Below are 15,533 nucleotides of genomic sequence, written 5' to 3' on the forward strand. Positions count from 1 at the left end.
GACCTCTTGCACTCCAATATTTTTCAAAGATATTATCATGACCAGCCACTGAAGCACAGATTTTGAGGTTTTCCGAATCCATTTCTTGGTTTGAGTTGCACAATGGACAGTTAGGGGACTGATATATTCCAATTCTATGCAGGTGTTTGGCCAAACAATCATGGCCTGTTGCCAATCTAAATGCAGCTACAGACGATTTACGTAGACATCTTAATTAAACATTCCCTAGCCGACGGATAGGGCAAGGTGGAACGACTGCTTGGCCTCCACGCTCACCAGATCTCAACCCACTGGACTTCTACTTGTGGGGTTCTACTTGTGGGGACACTTGAAGTTGCTTGTGTATTTGACTCCTGTGAACGATGTGGAAACTCTCCACCTGCGAATTGAGCAACCTAAGTTTTATACTGCACAATGATCCACCTTGTAACCCCTATAGCGTGGCAACCAGGCATTTCTGGATCCATGTTCATATAACCTTTTTTCATTCTCTACATATGAGGAATCCATACCTGAAATCTTGCTCACTATTTTCGTTACACCCTGTATGTACACAGTTGACTGAGCAATAACATGATATTACTGGTATTTAAATTGGAACATAATTAGGAAGATTTTACACAAAACATTCATCATATGAGCAGGGTTTTTTTTTCCGAGCAAATATAAAAAAAAAGTAGTGTCCACTTGCACAGTAATAAACTTAGGTACCTTAAGATGACAAAAAGTAAAATCATAATCACAATGTCATTATAATTTTTGAAAGAAGAAACTTGTAGAGATGAAACGAAGATGCCTGACTAACCTTATTGGTACTTCTGAACCTCTTCTCCAGCCTCTTCACTTTTCATTCACTATTAAATTTACTTTGCAACTTTTGTTTGTTTTTTTGGAACCAGCACTATCTGACAATGGAATCCATGTTTAAAAATAGTTCATTAAACATAAGTAATACATAGTGTCAAAAACACTATCATTTTTTCCACTGAACACACTTAAAATACACATTGTTTACTAACTGGGAGAATAGCAACTAGATATTGAAACAGATTAACCAACACTGCGATAGAACTCTGTGAAGTATTGTCTTCTACGTAGTTTTGCCTTATTGCTATCAGCTGAGCTGTATGCTCATAGTTAATATGTGGCAAGACTTTGATAGAGATATTGTTTTTAAACAAAGCATGGCATGGTGCGGCTGGACTGAGGAGTTGTCACATTTTGCTGACTAAAATAAATTGAATCATATGAGGAATGAGACATGCAATCCTATGAAGTATGAGTAGGAACTTGTCAACATTAGTTACAAGACTCCGCATGGATTTGAGTAGCCGTTACCTTTTGTACTGACCTCTCATTAGCCGGTATATATTAATCATTCGCTAAATTGCTTTATGTTATCAGTGCCAAAGAAATCCTATGTCAACATAAAAGAAATCTTTGTAAAAACGGAATTTTTATCAATTCCAACTGACTTTAATTTAGAGTAGTAACCCTTATGCATTTATGCAGATATGCCCACATTTTGAAATTCCGTATTTCGTCTGCATTTTCTGCATGAGGTGCTGAAGTTTTCCTTTAGTCATTTTGTAGAAATAGTGTACCATCACAGACTTTACCATGGTTAAATGAGGTGTCAGCTAACCTTGTTTAAGTGACTGATGATTATAAATGGTGCACAGAAATTATATTTTAACCACAATTGCGTTTGTCCTGAATGATAATTCAACAATTGATCTGCTTGTGATCTGTTTGCAGTCCGAACCTGTTATCGCTGAGTGCTGTCACAGCCGTGCTAAAGATTGTGGAGAGTTTGCCACATTTCCTCAGCCCATACTTGCATAAGCTGCTACTCGAGGTATGCTACCTTTCTACCAGGTGGCAGCATCGTGCTGAGGACTCTAAAGTGTCACCAGTGTTGCACAAGTTGAAAACCATCAGGTAACACTACATTAAAAAGGGCATTAAAATAAAAACGAAAATAGTTTTATCTCTAATACTTTACTACGAGGCGCATCCAGGAGGTAAGTTTCCCGATTTTTTTCCCCTTGAAAGTAAACATAATTAGCCGTGTCAATTGCGCATGCGTAACAGATCTATGAAGTATCAATCATATGCCAGCTGGACAGGTCCCACCTGGTGCCAGTAGCGTGGCAGCAGTAGTCCGAAATGGAAGCTCTTATTCCTTCTCCCGCTGCCTGCGAGGTTCGGTCGGTGATAAAGTTCTTTAATGCACAAAGCATTGCACCAATTGAAATTCATCAGCAGCTCTGTCAGGTCTATGGGCCGAACATCATGAGTAAGCAGATGGTGTGTTGCTGGTGTACGCAGTTTTCCGAAGATCGTCAAAGTGTCCATGATGAAGAGCGCAGTGAGCGACTGTCCCTCATCAATGATGATCGTGTTGAGCTGGTGCGGCAGTGCATCATGGAGAACCGTCGCTTCACGATTACGGAGCTGAGCAGCCATTTTCCGCAGATATTGCGATCCTTGTTGCATGAGATTGTCACTAAGCACCTGCTGTTCAAAAAAGTGTGTGCCAGGTGGGTGCTGAAAAACCTGACACCCGAACACAAAATGCAATGTTTAGGAGCAGCACTGACATTTCTGCAACAGTATCATGATGACGGCGACGAGTTTCTCGACAGGATCGTCACGGGCGATGAGACTTGGATTTCGCACTTCACCCCGGAAGCCAAGCAGCAGTCAATGCATTGGCGGCATAGTGGATCTCCGGTCAGGACGAAATTCAAACAGACGCTGTCGGTATGGAAAGTGATGTGCACGGTGTTGTAGGACAGGAAGGGCATTCTGCTCATTGACTTCCTTCCAAGAGGTGAAACAGTGAATACTGACCGTTACTGTGAAACACTGCGAAAATTGCGACGTACCATTCAAAACAAGAGGCGTGGAATGCTTACTGCAGGTGTTGTGGTCCTCCATGACAATGCTCGTCCACATACGGCTCGGCGCACAGCAGCTGTTTTGATGGAATTTGGCTGGGAGATGTTTGATCATCCACCCTACAGTCCTGATTTTGCTCCCAGTGATTTTCACGTTTTCTTGCACCTCAAGAAATTCCTGTCCTCTGGTGAGCGTTTTGGCAACGACGAAGAGCTGAAGACATCTGTCACACGCTGGTTCCATTCACAGGCGGCAGAGTTCTACGACAGAGGGATACAAAAGTTGATCCCACGATACGACAAGTGTCTCAATTCTGATGGTGGCTATGTTGAAAAATAGCTGAAACATTGCTGTACCTGTTGCCAATAAATGTTTTCCTGAAAGTGTGTGTTCTTTTTTTTTTAAAAAATAGGGAAACTTACGTTCTGGATGCGCCTCGTACTTTACAGTAACCCCATGCGTTGATAGCTGTAACTGTAACTCACATTATCAGTAATTTTTTGTGTACAGTAACTGTAACTATATTACTTTTTCTTGTAAGTAACTGTAACCTAGTTACTTTTAAAAAGTGGCTTACCTAATTCTGGTAGTCATATTTATCAGTTGTAACCGTATGCATATAGGCTGCTGTATTTTTCTGGTTGTACTGTTATGATATGTTGCAGACAAGCCACAATCACGGTGAACTTGCATGTTGCAGGCAAGCCACAATCACGGTGAACTTGCATGTTGCAGGCAGAAGCTGTCGAGTGCTTTACCAGTACGTGTGCTGCTGCCAGCTGTCAGCCAGTGCTACACTCAGCTTCTTAAAGTGGAGCAGTATTCACCACTGGGACCTTTGTTCTCTGTTTTGAGTGAGAGTTTCTCCACTCTGACGAGCTCGGAGTTCACACATCTAATGCCCCAGCTCACTCCATTCTTCCTGTCGGCCTTGCAGTTCAGAGCAGATTGTTGCGATGGTTCAGTATCACAGGATGACATAACTGAAGTTGAGGAACACGTGGTTCAAGCACTTGTGACACTGGTGATGAAGCTCTCTGAAGCCACTTTCCGCCCATTGTACTACACCTTGTTTCATTGGGCGACCAGCTCTGATGCACATAAAGATCGCGTTGTAACTTTCTACAGGTAAGAGCTATTCCATCTCAAATCGACCGAAATATAGAGAAAATTGACCTTACAATTTCTAAATACAATGAAACTTTTTTTGTACGTAGAGAACTGTGATACAATGCTTTGCGCAAAGTTTGAGGCATCAGAACTTCATAGTGTTTAAATTTAAAATATTTAGGGGAGAGTCAGGTAGTATCAGACATCGGGTAGTATCGGACAGTGCGTTTCTTTCGTCTACCACCATATGGTAGTACCTGAATGACATGGATACGTTTCTCTATGCGACATCACAGAAACGTAACCATGTCAATCAGGTACTATCATCGTGTGGTAGATGAAAGAAACTCACTGTCCGATATTACCCGATGTCCGATACTACCCGACTCTCCCCTAAATTTATCGTATTTTCATAAAATTAGAAAATTTAAACTGTTGTAGCTCCGAAACCCTTTCACCCAATGATCAAAATCATGGTTTATTTTGATGCTGACAAATTAAAGTTTATATTGACATATAAACAGATTTTCTTACTTTTTATGGAAATGGAGAAATTTAGATTTTTCCTCATTAAGATACCTTTGGCTAGGAAAAAATATTTTAAAAATATATAGTTAGATTCTGCATTGAAAGTACAAATAAACACATATTTTTTACTGATGGTATGTTGATAAGAAAGTATTGAAAATATCAAATAAAGAAAATAAATAGTACGCGCGTGAACTAACCAGCTGACTGTGAGACGGGAACTTAGCCAAGACAAGCAAGGCCAGGAGACAAACACGTGATGTGTCGTCCAGCAGTCATGGCTGTGCTAGCTTTATCACAGGTTTTCATAAACACAGGAGTAAAATGACGCCCAACGCTCGCTTATCTTCAGCTCTCGGCCAGTGTGTGGGGTACTGCTCCGTTCAAGTCTAGGCGTGTGAAAATAGTCTATTTAATACCCTCGAAACTTATTGCCGAGTCACTAAGCAAACAATGCCGAATCCCTCTTAATAATGCAAAGTTTTTTCTCAATATTTTTTTACATTTTTACAAATGGCCAAAAAGCCTAAAAGCAAGTAAAATCAGATTATCTATCTCTCTGTGTACAATAAAAATAAGAATTACTTCTTAACATAACCTACCAAATGTCAGCTTCAAAATAGGCTCTCGTTCAATGTTCTGCAGTAAATGGTTCCAGAGTTCTGAGCGCTGAAAGAGGCTTGTTTTTATAAAATATGCTAAATTTGTCGCTCAATAGTACGAAAACTGTTTGACTTTCGATAGTATATTTTTGAAAATGCACTCCTCTCAGCACCTTGTATAAGTAGGGAAAAAATTAGAGTACCTATAAAAAAAATGCGAGATTGTTTACTGATCGATTTCATATGGAATAGCCCGTAAGTTCTTGGTAGCTATATGTTTACCATAAGTTTGCAGTTTCAAAGCTTCCGTAATATGACTCTCTTCAGAAGGAAAGTGGGAATTAGAACTCTTGTATTTTATACAGGGTGATCTTATAACATATCCTCGACCTTCGATATCTGGCTAATCCCTTGAGCTAGAAACACTTAAGAGAGACTCAATTGACATTTTTCATTTATCCTTATAGCAGAATATTCGAATACCTAATGTACAGAGTCTCTGTTCACAATATGTTCGTGTATTCCAGCCTTCCCTTGCCCAAAAAAATTTTAGGACCTATTTTTCAGAAATCTTATTTTCCTCGCCTAATAATTCCCGCCTTACATTAAAAAAATGGTCACACCTTTACCATTCAAGAGCAACTTTCGTGAAGATTCAAAGTATTGTGAAAATACGCATGGAAAACCCAAAGTCATTATTAAATTCTTCTATAGTGAAAAGTGGCAATGATTTCTTTGCCAGCACTCAAGATAATCTGGATAAAAGATGTGTGTCTTTATTATCTTTATGTAATTAATAAGTTAATTTTCATACAAATATTTTATGGTGAAGTTTAACACCATGTTTCGAGGTTAGTCAGAATCAGGCTACTGGTATTAGATCTGACACATACCAGTCCAAAGAAAAGTCGCGAGACTGTCAGAAATTACTCGAATTGCATTTAAATATTTATATTTATTAATATTAAACATTAATTTGATTAGTATATGAATACGATGAAAGAGTAATGGAACGGAGAAAAACTCTCTCCGGCGCCGGGATTTGAACCCGGGTTTTCAGCTCTACGTGCTGATGCTTTATCCACTAAGCCACACCGGATACCAACCCCGGCGTCGGACAGAATCGTCTCAGATTAAGTTCCAACTCTTGGGTTCCCTCTAGTGGCCGCCCTCTGCACTATGTCATAGATGTCTATGAACGTAGGACTGAAGTCCACACATGTGTTGAGGTGACTAGTTGGCCGGGATCCGTCAGATCCCGGCCAACTAGTTTTTCTCCGTTCCATTACTCTTTCATCGTATGATGATGCAGAATATCTGCATGGAAATATCATATGTACTTCGGTACATTAAAATAATATATAGTATGTGAATGTTAGATTTTATTTATGACTAGTTTTTCCACGATATTTTTGTACTCGTTGAGTAATTTCCCACCTCGATTTTTCGCCTCCGAATTTTTAGAAAAGAAAAAGTGGAGGGGAAAAATTACATGATTAAAAACGGTATATAAACAAGTAGAGATTTAAGGTATTTTGACTCAATACTGGTAACATTTGTGCTATCATCCGCGGTTATACAATGAATATAAGTGAATATTTTTGGTTAAGGTATTTAGAATTTTTATTTTGAGGTTATTATGTTATTTTAGGTGAAATTTTAATCTTTTATTATAATTTTATTTGAAGTTATGAAATCTTTAATTTTAAACTAGATTTACTGGTAGATACCTTATTATTTTGGATGTAAATTATTTGAACCTATTTTCTTTCATATACAGACTGTCCAGCAGTATAGCAGAGAATTTGAAGGGTCTGTTTTTGCTGTTTGCTGGTCGTCTGGTGCCCAATGCAGCCACACTGTTGGAACAAACCAATGTTCTGAAGTCCAGTGATGGTGAAATTGACAATGAGGAGGGGGCCCAGTTGCTGCTGAAACATGTGCTGCAGACCCTGCTGAATGTGTTCCAGCATGACTGTGGCCAAAAGTTCATCACCAAGGAGCGCTTTGATGTTCTCATGCAACCACTTGTTGACCAGGTAATGTTAGTGTGTGTCTGTGATGCAGTTAACCTTAAATTGTCAGCTGAACTTTTAAAACCTGTGTTAAGCTCTCTATTTAGATCAGTATTTATCCATCATCAATATTATTGTGGCAGATAATCTCCTAAGATACACAAGGATCCACACCGATGACAGTAATGTGAACATAGACTCTCACATTTAAAGAATGTTAAAGATATACACAAAATTTAAAAATATTCCGATATAATGATGAGACAAGGTTCATTTACATGCCATAAATCTACAAGTTATCTTCAAAACTTCAATTCTGAATAACAAAAAAATGATGCGAGGTATAACATTTCTGTTGTCTTCATATGAAAGATCAATTCTCAGAGTTTTCTTTATCACTTTATTGTGCATCTATGTGTGCCCCCACTAGTTGTCTGTAAGATGTGAAGACATGTTCCTGTGAGAAATCCAATTAACAAACTCTAATTTGAAACTTGTAGTATACATAGGACATCATTAACAGAATTTGGAGTAATTTCAACGATCCTTTGATTTTTCACAGCAGAATAAAGCTTTAAAATGCAGGTTTATCAAAACTTTAAATACTGAGTTTTTCCCTTTTGAACTGGACTGTCAGTTTATATTCCTGATCCAGTACACAAACTGCATATTTCATGAGCTCATGTTCTCTGTTTCGAACATTATACTCGAGAAATGATGGTGCTAAACTATCTTAGACTTCTGGGGACAGAGATTGAGAGAATACTGAACTTCATTTACATAGAGGAGTTTATTAAACACATAATTACGAGTACATATTTGTTCACAGTAGGTCTTTAAAATTTCAAAATTAAAGTCACTGAAATGCTGTGTCTCAGTTATGGCAATGGAAAACTGTTACAACAAACTGTTACAATGAGAAAATATAATAATTACTGTTGCAAATATTGCCATCACAGCTACTTTTTGCCTGAGCACCAGTCATTTTTGTCTTGCGGCCCACTTGCACAAAATAGGAATTTATAATTCCAATATCTGCACCATGTTCAAGAGGAAGTAGTTATGAACAGGGATCACCTTATGAAATGCAGGAAACACCCATTTGCAGCTCCATGAAATTTGACCAAGCTATATTGGGAAGCCAGAAGACTGATGGCCCATAATCCAGCAGTCTGCCATTAGAAAACGATAACACTAACATATTGCTATCATAATATGATGTGTTGAGGCTGCAAAAGGGTATCTGTCGAATACAGGGGGAAGAGCCATTAATCCTTCCCATTGATGGCTTTAAGGAACCAATCTGGACAAATACCTAATGTCCCATCCCTACCTTCCCGTGGTGCAGCTGTTAGTAAGCATAATTTTACGAGCTAAAGGGAGAGGCTACTCATCAATTAGCATTGGTCAGCTTGATGAGTTAATGACTGAATTTGATATAATTTTCCTCTATTCAATACCTAATTCCCTCTTTAACCCTTTCCTATCCAGTCTTTTGACTGAACTCTTACTACTTTCTTCGACCCCGACGGCATTAGAGCATTCGAGGCCTAGGGGTTCATTTCACTTTCCTTCCTCCTCTTTCTACTTTTCTGTTCCTAGTGCTGACCTGCTATGGCACTAAAATCGTCCTCCAGTGGCTTAAGGAGGAAAAGCTGGTGATCAACAAGATCTCCCAGCTAGGTCCAATGGATCCGTCGAACAACAGCAGGTGTGGTCCTCCAGACATTCTGGGGATTGTGTGTGAATGAAGTAGCCACCAAAACGTTAAAATATGGTGTTCACTTAAATCGGCTACATCTTGCCATTTTCTTTTGGAATATATCAGTCCCCTAACTGCCCATTGTGCAACTCAAACCAAGAAATGGATTCGGAACACCTCAAAATCTGTGCTTCAGTGGCTGACCATGATAATATCTTTGAAGAATATTGGAGTGCAAGAGGTCAAATGGCTTTATTGTCAAACGCCTGGCATTAGAAAACAACAACAACATATTTGTTCACATATTTGTTTAGCTGGAGAACACACTGGGAGGTGTTGAGGCTTTGGAGGTGCGGTCGTCATCCCTGCTCACGCCTTGCATAGTGCAATTTGCAGTCGCTGTGGCAGACGATGCCTTGTGGAAGCAGCTCAACTACCAGATCCTGCTCAAGACCCGCCACAACCTGCCAAAGGTAAGTTATTCATTACAATAGATGGAAATATCAGTGATGAGATTAATGAACATCTGTTCATTTTAGCAGAACACACAAAAATACAAGATCAAGTCCTGACATACTAAATAAACTGACACACATCATAGGATGTAAATAAAGTGGACATGCATTTTATATGCGTTAATTTACTTTTACAGAGAAATTTAATACTTCTAAAGCATTTACAAAATTCATCACAATTATTGCCACTACATTATTATAATTGCAGTGTATGTATATGAGGTGCTGCAGATATTAGGGGCTAACTTGACAAAGAATCTCGAGTATGAATTCATTCCTAATATCTGGAGATAATAGGGGTATAGTTGACGAAGAATCTCAATTGCGAGTTCACCTCGAATATCCGCAATATAGATTTTTAATGCCATTGACATTGTCAAGTTTCTAAATGCCAAGCAGTTCTATCTATTACTGATGTTCTTGTAGACCTTTCTCTTTCTGCACATTATATTCTTAAATTTTCTTAGTTTCTCTTTCCTTCTTCCATTAGACGACACTTCAATGCACTTTTGGCAATCTGCTGTCATACATTCTCTGTATATATCCGTTGTTTTGTTGGAATAATAGTTATTTATGGTACTTGTGAGGTAAGTGCATCTTTATTGCACGAGTGGAAAGATTTAAGCACAAGGCGTCAGCCGAGTGCTTAAATTACACGAGTGCAATAAAGATCACGCTCACAAGTACCATACGTAATTTTATCCATGACCATAACGAAAAATTATGTTTTATAAAAGAAAATATGTTGAAAATAAGTCCTCATGTAATCACATACCATGGCATGGATTTTAGAATCAATACGTTACTAGGTAGGTCATGATGTAGGAGGCCATGATTAGTAAAGAATGGTATCTAAGGCGTTGGGTAAATAACAAATTATAATTAATTATATAATTTCAATTTATAAATTTTTTTTCACTTTAAACGTGTATTTTCGTCTTTTTGAAGTTTCAGGGATTATTTAGATGTGTTCACGGAACTAATGTGATTAAAATAATTTCACATTTTACTTCTGTAAACTTAAGAGGAATATTAAAACTTAATTAATCATCGTGTCTCTTTAGCTCAGTTGGCTAACGCGTGTTGTTTTAAAATCCTATAAACCCAACTTCGTAGGTTCAAGTCTCCTCGCATCCCAAAAAGTAAATTATTACAAAATTTTAAAAAGATGTATATTAGATATGGATGTAATGTACAAATTACGACATAGCAGATAGAGAAAGGAGAAGGAGATTGAGTATATGCATATTTAAGAAATGATAATAAAGAAGTAGAGGTAGTGACATCTAGTAACTAATATATTAACTTCTTGAGTAATAGTTCAATGGAAAAGTATACGTGTGTGCCCGGGTACTAGGAAAATACTAATGAACTGTGAGATAAAGTTCAAACTGTGAGGTAAAGTCTTTATCTCACTAGTGAAATAAAGTAATGTTGAATAAAAGCCTACTTTACAAACGCAAAAGTATTTAGTAAAGGCATGTTTTTCGTTATGGTCATGGATAAAATAATTATACCAGGTCTGTCTGTAAAGTATTGTCATTTAATATATTAAAAATTCAACGTAATCCTTTGAGACTTTACTATGTCAGCATTCCTTCCACTTTCCAAAACAGTCTGTAAAGTTATCTTTCAGTGGTATGCAATCTTCTTCCTTTCAACAGCAAAAAGCTTAGGGAAAAGTCAGAAAGTTGCAGAGAGCCAAATCTGATCTGTATGGTGGCTGACAGATCTGGGTGTTATTAACTGCTATTTCCTGTACTGCAATTTTGGCTACTCTGTTTTTAAGGCATATTCATGAATGCTCTGATTTCATATACAGTGAAACCTGCCTTTGCGGTCACTTCATTTAGACGGCCACCTGGCCAAAAGGCCAATTTTCTCTGGAACCAATTGGATTTTTCATAAGATCAATACAAATTCTCTCTTTATTTAGCGGCCACCTCATGCGCCGGCCAGCGGCCAGGTTCTATTTGGATTGGAACCTGACTATAATGGTCACTGTCCAACAAAAAATCTTTTCACTGATACTGTCTGACCTATTTTTTCGATGGTTAGAGGACATGAAGCAATAGCTAAGTGTACAACAGTACACCCTCCATATCTTGGGGTTAGTTGGTTACTGTTTTATGACTCTTTTGTCACTTTCCATTCCGACCCTGCACAGCTATAAATTCTTACTCGTTTTTTAAGGATTGAAACACGGACTTCTTCTATCGAAAATGTCACAGTATGTTTTAGGTAGTTAACCATTCGAATTTTTTTTCTCTCTTTCTATCTTTCTCTATATGGACCAGCTTTTACGAATTTTTCTTCTTTTCATTCACTTGATTCAGAGGAATTGTGAAGTTAGTTTGAGAGAGAAATCATGTCTAACAATAAATTTATAGTGGTGTTAAATTTAGAGGTGAGACGAAAAATGATTGAAGAAAATGAGAAGGGAACATCTGCGAGAAAAATGGCAGAAATATTCAAATGTGGAAGGGCACAAATAAACGGTATAATAAGAATAAAGATGAAATATTAAAAGAATGGGAGGAAGAGAGAATCTGTGTTTAGTAATGTGAAAGATTTCAAGTGTGCGAGGGCGAAGAAATTGCCAATAAGTGGGCTTATGATTCAAGAGAAAGCTCTTGAAATTGCCAAAGAACTCAATGTAAGAAATTGTGTTGCTAGTAACAGTGGTTACAGTGCTTTAGAAAACAGCATAACATTGCATTTCGTTCTGTGTCTGGTGAAGAAGGTGACATTGCAACCAATGTTATTGAAGAATGGAAAAAATAGACTGCCTTCAATTCTTGTGGAATATGAATTCAGGGACATTTACAGTGTTGACGAAACAGGTTTTTTTTCAGGGCCCTTCCTAACAAAACTTAAGTTTTAAGAAAAAAGAGTGTAAAGGGGGGAAGTTGGCAAAAGACAGAATAACCCTGCTCTTTTGTTTTAATGCTGCAGGAGAAAAAGAAGCACTCTTAATGATAGGGAAATCATTGAAACCGAGATGTTTTAAAAATGTTGACGTGGGCTTATTGGAGGTGAAGTGGACTACCAATAATAAAGCTTGGATGACATCATCATTGTTTGAGAATTAGCTATGCGATTTCAATTCCAAGATTAAACGACAAAATCGCAATGTGGTCCGTGAAATTGTTGATTATTCCCCCAAATACATCACACCTCCAGCCCCTTGATCAAGGTATTATCCAGTCATTTAAACAGAGGTACCGCAAGCAAGTTTTGAAAAGGCTAGTTGCAGGAATGGAACAGGCTGACATTAATATGCATGATTATTGTACGCACACAGTCCTAAAAAGTCAGTGAAATTCAGTATTTTCATGCTGATTCATAAAAAAACACAACCTTAATCAAGCAGCCACCTGATAAAACGGCCATTTTACAAGGTAACTTCAGATGGCCGCTTTAGACAGGTTTCACTATATAACGATAACTAGAGCTGGGATATACTGTATATGTACTAAAAGTTAAGAATAACACGAGTATAGTTAATTGAATGGATGTGGTATTGGTTAGGAGGATTTTCAAGCCTGGTTCATAAGACTCTGAAATGTAACAAAAATAAAGAACTTAGCGATAAGGACTAGACACTGCATCTTGTAAATCATGTGCTGATTTGTAAGTGGCAGTTAGGAGGATTAAAGACCATTAACAATAACAAAGGAAAATACGGAATAACAGGAATCCTTTTATGTTTTGTAATTTGTATGGAATGTTCATCAGGAAAGATTTGTTGTACGAAGTGTGATCATTAAATTCCGAGACTTATCCCATAAATGAAAATAAAATTACCTGTTTAAATATGGCTGCCCATCCCCTTCAAAGTAGTCTCCTTATGCAGCTATACACTGATCCCAGCGTGTCTGCCACTTTTGGAATGCCTCCTGGAAGTCGTGTTCTTGAAGCCTGTCAAGCACCTTCTGCATTTCAGATTGGGATGCAACATTTTAATGAGCTGATTTGAACCATTTTCTTGAAGGACACCATGTTTTTAAGAGTTGGCAGTTGTATTGTCCTTTCTCAACCCCCTATATGAAAGGAGGACCACACCTGTCTTTGGTCAGCGGGTCCTTCGGACCTAGCTGGGAGGGCTTACTTGAGTCTATCGACCGTTCCCACATCTGCCTCCTGTGGGACGCATCTCTATGCCATGACAGGCTAGCATAGATAATTACCTGTTGGTCCGCGGGAGATATTTCATTTCTCTCCTACCACTCATTTCTGAGAGGCTTTCCCCGATCCGCCACCTGGGGACGCGCCCTCTAGGGGTTACAGGTTCCCCCGAGGGAAACTAATTGTGAAACTCTTAGGACATTTGTGGACCTTCCATCAAAATATTGGGAAGCAAGAAGGATGATGACTTCATTGTTAAATCCAGAGCATTAGATACACACACACACACGCATTTCAGATTGGATCTCCTAAACCGTGCCAAAACAATGATTCTTTAGCTTCAATATCATCTTCGGAAACAAAAAAAAATTCGCAGAGGGTCAAATCTGGTGAATACAGGGGTGAGGAATGACGACCAGAAATGTCTGGGTGCTAATGGGAAGCACTTCGAGCACTTGTTGCGATAGTAGTTGTTAAACAAGTCTCACAGCCATCCCTTGATGTGTGTATCAATTTAAATTTAGTAATAATGTTTTTATCCTCACACAACCACCATATAATCAACATCTAAGAAGGCACGTCTACACTGATTAATTCTGATGATTGACTTGCGCCATACCACACGTTCATTACAATTATAGTATTGGACATCGACAATACATCGCCATATTTGAGGAACAGCATTACCGACAAAATCAAATATACATCATTAATCAACATCAAACAACCAAACATATAATATATTGGCATTTATAAAACCATATAAACTTGAAAAATATTCAAATAATTACGTGACACAAATCATGATACGTACGTTTCTGAATGTTGGAAATATATATATTATTGTGAAACAGAAATAAAAATATAATAAATGTAATTACTGTAATTTTGCAACTCTTCACATTCATAATTTTTATCCTAGTTTTTTATTTTATTATTTTTGTCACTTTTAAATCATGTCATTTTACTATCTCATATGTGAAGACTTGCATATATATATATATATATATATATATATATATATATGTAAATCAATATTTTTTGTAATCTATACGTGTATTTTAAGTAAGTGACAATCAAGGCAGTCATATAGAATGTCAATGTGTATCACAGCAATGTTGGTTTTTAATATGTCTCATTTTGCATGCCACTCAATATGTTTTGTATTTGTAGATATTATGTAGAGAGCACTGATATTGCTGAAATGTACTTCGTATCTGATGATGTTGGCCTAGACCAACGAAAACGTTCATACGTCTTTTAAATATGTAATGTAAAGGTGTAGCACCTTAAACATATGCTGTGAAGTCAGTGACTGAAATAAATACTTTTACGATACAATATAGACTTCTCTGAAAAAAAAAAAAAATGCAAAATAATGTTTTTATTAAGATTTTTGCACCTTGAAGTGTGTATATATTTTTTTGGGCCTCTCTGTTTTACCACGTGTAACATACATGAATTTATATTGATTGACTAAATGTTTTCTGTTTGATAAGGTTCGGTTAGCTGCCCTTAATGTGCTTTGTACATTGGCAACCACACTTGGAGAAGACTTCCTTCCTCTGCTGCCAGAAACTGTCCCATTTTTGGCGGAGTTGCTTGAGGACGAAGAAGAGGCAGTGGAAATGGCCTGCCAGAAGGCTGTCCGGGAGTTGGAGGAGGTTTTGGGTGAACCTCTAAAGAAGTATTTCTGAATGCTGCTGTATGAATATTTTAATATGTATAGTAAAATCCTTATTTAAGACTTTTAAATATTAAATTAATTTTAATAAAATGTCCTCATTGGGAAGCACTTCTTGAAATGGAAGTTCATAATGACTGAAGTAGTTTTCAGATGAATATTTTTTTCCTAATGTTGTTATTACCATTTTCCCTCAATCATATTTTCCTTTACCAGTTTGAGTTTTATTTTATACATGCAGCAATGGATAAAGTGAATGTGTTACATTTGTGTGAATCATGTGCTGCAGTTTCGAGAGAAAAATTAAGGAAAGTAACAAGAGAAGAAACTAGAGAAGACATATGT

At 37.5% G+C, this 15,533-nt stretch overlaps 1 protein-coding gene across 2 annotated transcripts in view; it reads left to right on the plus strand.

Moving 5' to 3' along the window:
* The window catches only part of l(2)k09022 (HEAT repeat containing 1 homolog l(2)k09022), a 72,175-nt gene extending 56,845 nt beyond the window's left edge, over positions 1-15,330 (plus strand). For both annotated transcript variants that reach the window (XM_069816278.1, XM_069816279.1), the window contains exons 22-26: positions 1,759-1,941; positions 3,640-4,032; positions 6,925-7,183; positions 9,176-9,334; positions 15,004-15,330. In XM_069816278.1, the coding sequence (XP_069672379.1) occupies positions 1,759-1,941; positions 3,640-4,032; positions 6,925-7,183; positions 9,176-9,334; positions 15,004-15,201 (1,192 nt within the window). In that variant the 3' untranslated portion in view covers positions 15,202-15,330. The remainder of the gene's footprint in view (positions 1-1,758; positions 1,942-3,639; positions 4,033-6,924; positions 7,184-9,175; positions 9,335-15,003) is intronic.
* The last annotated feature ends 203 nt before the right edge of the window (positions 15,331-15,533 follow it).

The sequence above is a fragment of the Periplaneta americana genome, chromosome 17 (genome assembly GCF_040183065.1).
Source record: "Periplaneta americana isolate PAMFEO1 chromosome 17, P.americana_PAMFEO1_priV1, whole genome shotgun sequence".
Lineage (NCBI taxonomy): Eukaryota > Metazoa > Arthropoda > Insecta > Blattodea > Blattidae > Periplaneta > Periplaneta americana.